General features: G+C 46.3%; 1 protein-coding gene across 2 annotated transcripts in view; it reads right to left on the bottom strand.

The window, feature by feature from the left end:
* Window positions 1-3751, bottom strand: part of CDC5L (cell division cycle 5 like) — a 46476-nt gene extending 42725 nt beyond the window's left edge. For both annotated transcript variants that reach the window (XM_089918659.1, XM_022582031.2), the window contains exons 1-2: window positions 3613-3751; window positions 842-945 (exon numbers count right to left, since the gene is read on the bottom strand). In XM_089918659.1, the coding sequence (XP_089774785.1) occupies window positions 842-945; window positions 3613-3657 (149 nt within the window). In that variant the 5' untranslated portion in view covers window positions 3658-3751. The remainder of the gene's footprint in view (window positions 1-841; window positions 946-3612) is intronic.
* Window positions 3752-9065: the final 5314 nt, after the last annotated feature.

Consider the following 9065-nt stretch of genomic DNA (forward strand, 5'->3'; position numbering starts at 1 on the left):
TACTTAGCTGGATGAGAGGCCTGCAAACAATATATAAACCTTACCAAACAAAGTGGTAGGAGCTTAGCTCCACTAACAGAACCAGAAATCAGAGCCACTTATGCAGGCTGAGGACCATCTTCCTCTTTGTGGGCCAATCTCTACATTCTGATCCTTTCCCCTACCCAGGTGCCCAGGAAATTAGGTCACTCTTATACAATCCAAAATATGATCCTAGTACCACATGGGTCAGGGCTGGGGCCAGATCACTCATGCCAAAAATACATGTAAAGAACTTAATATGTCCACTACCCTGTGACTTAAAAGGGGGCACCACAGATGTAATGTTGGGTTATGTTATATTCTGGGGAAGCAAATATACAATGTTTCAACGATTCATGAGGAAACTCAACTACTGTAAGCTAGCCTAGAAAAGTAACCATTATTTATCATTTATTTCTTTGGGAAAGTAAGTTCAAAAACAATCCACTTAGAAACTTTTGGAATACAATCCATTTATAAGCTAGGGTCCATCTGTACCTAAAAGTCATTTTATTTCATGCTTCACAAAGCACTCTCAAACAACATTAACTCATTTGAGCCTCACATCTCCATCAGTTAGGGCCAAGTATTATCCCCAGTTGGGAGAAAATAGTGGTAGGAAAGAGGGGCTAGAAAATGGCTTGCCTAAGATCACATAGGAAGCAAATGACAGCTAATTCTTAAATCTAAATTCCCATCTCCCACTCCATACTTTGTTATATCACAATGCCTGCTTTCTTTGGTAAGGTTCAAAGAAATGACATTTCCCTCATCATAATTAAGGTCATTTTGTGTTTTCCACTCATTAACTGGTACATACCATCTGGCTTTGCACTGCTTTGCTGATTTTCTATGCAGCAGTGAGGCAATCCTAGACCACTGGTTTTTCCCATATTTCATTACCGCTGCCTTCAAAATTTCATCCTAAAAATTGTTGAAGAAAAACAGTGTATTCAATCACAAAACTCCAAGTGAGAAAAGACAAAATTAAAATTAACTCTAACAGAGCTGTGCTATGGAGAAAGAGAGATATCAACACACACATATATCCTAGATTTAAAAAGAAAGTACAAAACTTGATTACAATAATTTAAAAAAAGCAAGCCAGAATCAGTGAAATGCAAGAAATTAAGAACTCCCTTAGAGGGATTTCCCCAGTGGCGCAGTGGTTAGGAATCCACCTGCCAATGCAGGGGACACAGGTTCGAGCCCTGGTCTGGGAAGATCCCACATGCCATGGAGCAACTAAGCCCGTGCACCACAACTACTTAGCCTGCGAGCCACAAATACTGAGCCCGTGTGCCACAACTACTGAAGCCCGTGCGCCTACAGCCCGTGCTCCGCAACAAGAGAAGCCACCGCAATGAGAAGCCACCGCAATAAGAAGCCCGCGCAATGCAACGAAGAGAAGCCCGCGCAATGCAACGAAGAGTAGCCCCCGCTCGCCGCAGCTAGAGAAAGCCCACGCACAGCAACGAAGACCCAATGCAGCCAAAATAAATTAATAAAATTAATTAATTTTAAAAAAAAGAACTCCCTTAGAAGGACATCCTACCCTCCCTTACACACAACCCCTTCCCTATCCCATCCAGTAATTGGGAATGGGTACAGTGTGTGGCTGTTATTCTCTTCAAAGGAATATGGCTCATTCATTTATTCATTCATTGAAAAAACATTCCCTGAACACCAACCTTGTACCAGGTCTTGTGTACTTAGGGAAAGAGAATCAAATAGGACACATCCAGCCCTCAAGAAGCAAGTCAAGACTCAGGTGAATCCAATCTCTAACCCAGGCTTCCTGCCTCCGGCTTACGAATAGCATTTTCTCTTCAGTCCCATAACCCCAACTCTGACCCAAGAATCCACATCTCAGGTCTAACCTAAGAATTAAGTATTTCCCCCGAAGTCACCGGCCAACTGTCTCCAGACTCCCCCAGCCTCTAGACACTATTTCACCAGGGCACCCATTGCAATATGGAATTCACCAATCCCAGGAGAGCCCGGCAAGCTAAATCACAGACACCAGGGATATTAGAGACATAGATGAATGCTCTTGGGGCATTTTACTTTTAGGCTTTTTTCCACATTGAACTAGAGCTACATGCCTCATACATGAGCCACTCCACACCGTATCATCACAGACTCAAAGACTGCAGGGCTTGGGCCACATCATAGGAATCCTGCTGTTACTCGATTTTTGTACATGTCTCTCCCACAGAAGTCGTCTCTTCAACTTAAACAGCCTGGTTCCCTCTGTTCAAGTTGAGGCAAGGTTCTCACTGACTTTATGTGTAACTTTGTTGCAGTACTGCTATACTTAATCACATCTTCAAGGAAGTATATACAACAATTATCTATCCTACTAGATCCATTCAGCAAACTTTCCCAAGCAAATTTTGTTTGGTACTGTCCTAGTTTCTAAAGATACCAAGATCTGGTCCTGCCCTCTTGCAGTGCTGTCTACTGAGGAAAAGAAATAGCAACTAGCACTTACTGCAAGATTACTATGTGACAGACCCTGTTCTAAATGTTCCAAATGTAGTGACTCATTTAGTCCCCAAGACAGGTAGGTATTATTATCATCCCCATTAGAAAACTGAGGCTCTGAGAGGTTAAGAAACCCTCCCAGCATCACAAAGAAGGATGTGATGCTTGCAAAAAGACAAAGCAAACTATAACAAGTGGATGAAAGAGTTGTCATGGGACCACTGGGGGTGCAACTACTCTTTACAGGATGAACAGGCAAAAATTCCAGAAGAGTTTCTGGACTGGTTTTTGAAGGAAGGTCAGAAAGATGCCAAGCAGTAGGAGGATATTCCAAGAAGGCATAAGATGTAAAATGACACAGAGCATGAAAAAATATGGTGTTCTCGGGAAACTGACAAATTCAGTGCACTATGAACACCAACTCCACTAAAACCTCGTTTCTATTTTCCTCATTTACTGTTCTCTGGCTCACCAATGGCATGATCCACTACATTTCTGGAAGAAAAGAGACTACTGAAGGCCTATCTGGCTTCTATCCAAGCTGAAGCGGAGTGACAGGAAGACACAGGCCTTGGGATCTGACGGGAGGGCGGACAAGTTATGCCTTGATCACAGATGACCGCAGGGATGCGGGCATAAACGGGCACTTTGAACCTGGCACTCAAACTGCTTCCCGTCTGCAAGGAAGTCAAGAAAAAAACAAAGTTGTCGCCACAGCACTTCTTCATTTTTGAATATCAGAGAGAGGCACGATGCCTGGGCTGAGGAACGGGGGTGCCCCAAAGACCGACTCTAGCGGTTATCCTAGCTCTCCCACCACAGTGAGTTCCACCAGGGCAGAGGGCGCGTCCTCAATTCAACAAATGTTCACTGAGGGCCTAACGAGTGCCCGGTAGGTAATCAAATGGTTAAATCACAGTCCCCGTCCTTCAGGTGCTCAGATAACGTAGGACCGGGCACAAGGTAAAGGCCCCGAGGGTCGGCCCCGCACCGCCCCCCACGCAGACCCCGCAAGCAACCTCCCCGCCTCCCCGACCTCCGCGCGCCTGCGCACCAGCAGCCGGAGGGGCGGAGGGCAGCGGACGGCGGGAAAAGGGAACTTACCTCAGTATTCCTCCACACGCCCCCCTTGATCATAATTCGAGGCATCTTGGCGGCGGGGTGTCTCGGCAAGCGGCCGAGTGGAGCTTCTGAGAAGTAGTAACGGCGCTGCCGCCACGGAACCCAAAGCCGTCACTTCCTCCGAGCACAACCTTCTGCTTTGAAGAGCTCTGCGCAGGCGCAAGGCGGGGTTTGGGGTTGGGGGAGAAGTATGAGTAGCAAGTCTCGCGAGAAATCGAGTGACTGAAAGGAAATAAGTGCTTTGCTGTTAAAGCTCTACTCTAGGAAGACTGACAGAAAGTCATCAAACCACTCTAAGCCAAAGCGCCCTACGCCGCACGCATGCCCAAAATAGATTGGAAGAAGCCATGGCTCTCGCGAGATATCGGCAGTGGCTCTTGGCAGAGAATGTAGTGCTGGGGTTGGTTGTGACGTCACCTGGTGGCAGAGAATAGGAACGTGGCGCGTGTAGAGTTTAAGCCCAGCTGGTCTAAAAAGAACTTTGTTGATTTATTAATTTAGCACTTTATCAGGCATTTAACTGATAGGAATTTATTCACAGAATACTCAGGAAAACGCAATAGCTTATTTAAGCCTAAATTTCCTAACCTGGAGGTAATAATAGTACCAACTTCGTAGGGTCGTCTTAAGGATTAAATGAGATCGTAAACCTAGCATAGTATCTGATACATAATAAGTGATCACAAAAGTGGCAACTGTTACTACAAGAAGCGAAACCCCAAGTGATCAGTGGTTGTCCCAGAAATCCACAGAAATGTCATGTCAGAGTTTTTCATTCATTGCTATTCAGTCTGTGTGGATTAATAGTAGAGAGTTACCATCGATAGGTACTGGTATTAGACAGACTCGGTCTGGGTTGAAATCTTGGCTCTCTCATCAGCTTGGGTAATAACCTTGCTGAATCTCAGCATCCTCATCTGAAAAGTGGAGTTAACAATTCATACCTCATAAATTTGAGGGACAAATTAGTTGAAAGATACCTAAAACCCAGTGAGGTAGGGATTGCCAAACTGCCATTCCACCTCCCCATTACTCACTTGGTCTCCTTCACCATTCAAAAACATCTCTTTGGAGCCAGCCCTGGAAGGCATGAAAATGCCTTTCTCTTTATAGTTCTTCATTTCTCCATTTGCCTCTTCTGAGAGAGTACAGAACTTTCCGGTTATATATATATATATATATATTTATATATATATATATATATATTTTTTTATATATATATATATATATATATACTGTTTTTCCTTGAAATAGGAAATTGTAGCAATAAAATCACTAGTTTGTTGAGAGGACAGTGTTAGATTATGAAGAACACACAGATGTGTGTGTTCTGGTGACAAGCCATATTTTCTGTCTCTGGACGGAGGTCCAGAGATAATGCTTCTCTGTAGAATGTGTGACCATTACTTCCTGCCAACCCCACCCCCAACATGCACTCAGCTACAGTGGTTACAAGTGTCTCTCTCTCTGTCTCTCTCTGTCTCTCTCTCTCTCTCTCTCTCTCTCTCACACACACACACACACACACACACACACACACACACTGGCCATTTGATTGATCTGGTCAAAGTTGAACCAATTAAGTCTCCTCCCCAGGAATTTTGACACTGAAACCTAGAAGAAGCCAGTCTCTCTGCTGGCCAATGAATCTCTAACATGTGAAGCCCAGGAGTTGCCTGCCACCATGTTTTGTACAACGTAGACTAAGAAAGGAAGAAAGCAGGTCCCAGGTGCATTGAGAGGAGCAGAGAGGAGAGTACAGAAAGACAGAGATAGGTCTTGGCTGCACCACTGTCCCTGGATCCAATATGTTCCTCTGTCCTTGGTGCATCCCTGTCCTTGAGTTGTTGTTGTTTTTTTAATATTATTTTACAATCTACTGTTTTTTTAATTTTTTTAATTTATTTATTTATTTTTGGCTGCATTGGGTCTTCGTTGCTGCGCGCAGGCTTTCTCTCGTTGTGGGGAGCAGGGGCTACTCTTCATCGCGGTGCACAGGCTTCTCATTGCGGTGGCTTCTCTCGCTGCAGAGCATGGGCTCTAGAGCGCAGGCTCAGTAGTTGTGGCGCACGGGCTTAGTTGCTCTGTGGCATGTGGGATCTTCCTGGACCAGGGCTCGAACCTGTGTCCCCTGCATTGGCAGGAGGATTCTTAACCACTGTACCACCAGGGAAGCCTCCTGTCCTTGAGTTCCAATGATTAGTTCCCCTTTTGGCTTCAGTCAGTTGGAATTGGGTATCTGTTATTTGTAAGCCAGATTCCTAACACATCCAGAGTTGAACCGGTCCTCTCTGAAGAGCCATTTCAGATCTAACATTCCAAGAGCCCATGATGATGGCTTCTCCTTCCCACTCAGCACCACCTTTACACCCCCTCCATGTCACCTTTTCACCAAATAGAAAAAGTGCCCTTTCCTCAAGATACTTTATTGACACCTGCTGGAAAATTGTCACAAAATACTGATGTTTTGAGAACAAGGCACTTACTAGAAGAAAATTAGATCTCCCATGCCTATGATACAAATTGCACCCCCTTAGGGGCATGCGTTTTACAACCTGCCCATTAGGACAGAGCAGCCCTGTCAAAAGTCCCCCAAGGCACCCTTGAACACGCAGACTGCATGTCTAATCGAAATTCTAGTTTCCATCTTGTCCAGTTTTTTACCAACAAGAAACTGTGCAGGGGACTTCCCTGATGGTCCAGTGGTTAAGAATCCGCCTTCCAATGCAGGGAATGCGGGTTCGATCCCTAGTCGGGGAACTAAGATCCCACATGCCATGGGGCAACTAAGCCCACGCACTGCAACTACTGAGCCCGCACACTCTAAAGCCCGTGTGCCACAACTAGAGAGAAGCCCTTGTGCTGCAACTAAGACCTGACATGGCCAAATAAATAAATAAATAAAAAGAAACTGTGCAAGAAAGGGCTAAAGTTAGAGTCAAAAGCCTGTGACAACACCAAGGGATGGCGAGGAGCTGGGGCTAGCCACCCTCATCTTCATCATCTCCCCAAATAAGGACATGGAATTTAAGTAGAAATATTGCGCTGCTTTGCAAATACAATTTCAAGACAGGTCCTCCAGCCCTGCCCGCATCCACCAGATTGCCACCCATAAGGCCCTCTCCCATTTAGAAACTCCTCAGCTAGTGTTAGGAAAAACTAATATCTTGGTGTCCAGTTACTACAAAATGGAATTCCATGCACCCTAAATGCTGGTAATTCATACCATAATGCTAACCATGGTTAATCATCTAAATTGGCTTGAGTCTCACCTACTGATACTCCCTTGTGGTGAGTCCAGTTGTAGCTTGTAATTTTTTTTCTCAGGTACTCATCTTCATGGTTGTTATTTCTGGGGAGTCCCCTGTGCCCTGGGGTGGGGAAGTGTTCCCAAAGAGACTATGCTTATTGTCAGGCCCCAGAGATTCAAGAGTGTTTGTGAGCTCATTTCTCAGTTTAGGATCAATATTCCAATCAAGTCATTTACAACTAACCCTGCATCCACAGGGCACAGGCTTGGGATTTACATTTCTCACAGGAGACTTTTTTTTTCCACACTCATATACCAGACCCCAGACTCATAAGCCCAGTTGCATACTGGACAGTTCCGCTTGGGTGTGTCACAGGTTTCTCAAATTCATCTTCCAAAAATTGAGCCCTCAGGAATTCCCTGGCTGTCCAGTGGTTAGGACTCCACGCTTTCACTGCCCAGGGCCCAGGTTCAATCCCTGGTTGGGGAACTAAGATTCCACAAGCCTCGCAGTGCTGCCAAAAAAAAAAAAAAAAAGAGCTCCCCCTAGAAAACCTATACTTCTCCAGCATTCCTTATTTCAAGGGATAGCACAGGACTGGCGTGTATGGTTGTGTAAAGGGTTCATTGCATAAGGGAAAAGTGGGGGCTGAAATCTAGCCTGCACATTGCTCACCAGGCAATGCGTCCACGGGACTGTGTCCACCAAGAGAGCATCTTTCTCTAGGTGTACGAAGCCACCACATGGGCTAGACACTATATGTTGCCCTGGCAACAGCACCACCATCCACCTATTGCCACTTTTCCTTCCCCCATAACTTCCTCCCACCCACATCCAAGTCATTCCAGAGTCTTGCCAATTTTATCTCCTAGGTAGCCCTCCAATCCATCTCCTTTGTCCACCTCTGCTGTAAGTTTCCAGATCGAGCAAATTAAAATACCAGTTAAATCCCAGTTAAATTTGAATTTCAAATAAACAGCAAGTGAATTTTAGTATAATTGTGACTCATGCATTCCTTTTGTCCTCCCTTTCCTAGAGAACCCTGGTTTTTCCTCCAGCCCACACTGCGCTCAGCCAATAGAACACATTTCTAGCCAGATGATAACTCCCATGCTCACACCATCACCACTGGAAGGTGCCCTCACACCCTCTCCGTACTTGGTAGAAACATACACATTTCCTCGGAAAACAAGCCATTGGGATTTTTGACTTCTTTTTTGATATGAGGCAGGGTCCCTCCATGTGCACGAAGAAATGTTTAATTTGTATGTATTTCTTACAAAGTCCAGGTTTGGGAGCCTCAGTGTTGACTCTTCAAGTCAGTAGTGGCCGCCCCATCCCCCAGGGAGGCTCAGGCCACAACCCCTCCTGGAGTTCCCCAGTGTTGGAAGGACAGAAGGCATCTCAAATGGGCTCCCAGTCCTTCCCCAGAGTCCACTGGGAACTTGGCCAGTAGATGTGCTAAATCAGGGTCAGAGCTCCTTACTGCAAGGGATGGGGGCTGTTCAGTGCGTTTCAGGCCCAGACAGGAAGAAAAGTCGCAGGGCATAAAGATGTGAGAGGGGCCAAGGCAGGGGGCAATGTGTGGCCAAACCAGCCAAGGGCAAGGCTGGTCAAGGGAGAGGGAATGAGTCCAAAGACCCAGTGGACGCGGCAGCCCTGGTCTCATCAGGGGCTGGGCAGAACCAAGTGGTGCCCTGCACTCAGATGGGCACTCCTAGATGTCCCAGATGTCAGCCCCGCACAGCTATCAGGTTCTCAGTGAACCACAAGATTACCCTTGACCTTAGGAGATACCTACTGAAGTATATAGGTATGTAGGAGTAAAGGGTTATGATGTCTGCCGCTCACTCTCAAATAATTGAGAAGGGACTTCCCTGGTGGCGCAGTGGTTAAGAATCCGCCTGCCAATGCAGGGGACACGGGTTTGAGCCCTGGTCTGGGAAGATCCCACATGCCGCGGAGCAACTAAGCCCGTGCGCCACAACCACTGAGCCTGCACTCTAGAGCCCATGAGCCACAACTACTGAGCCCGCGTGCCACAACTACTGAAGCCCGCGCGCCTAGAGCCCATGCTCCGCAACAAAAGAAGCCGCTGCAACGAGAAGCCCGTGCACCGCAACAAGGAGTAGCCCCTGCTCGCCACAACTAGAGAAAGCCCATGCACAGCAACGAAGACCCAAC

This window comes from Delphinapterus leucas, chromosome 10, assembly GCF_059928025.1.
Source record: "Delphinapterus leucas isolate spDelLeu-1000000601 "Yukka" chromosome 10, BTC_Dleu_Yukka2, whole genome shotgun sequence".
Taxonomy (NCBI): domain Eukaryota; kingdom Metazoa; phylum Chordata; class Mammalia; order Artiodactyla; family Monodontidae; genus Delphinapterus; species Delphinapterus leucas.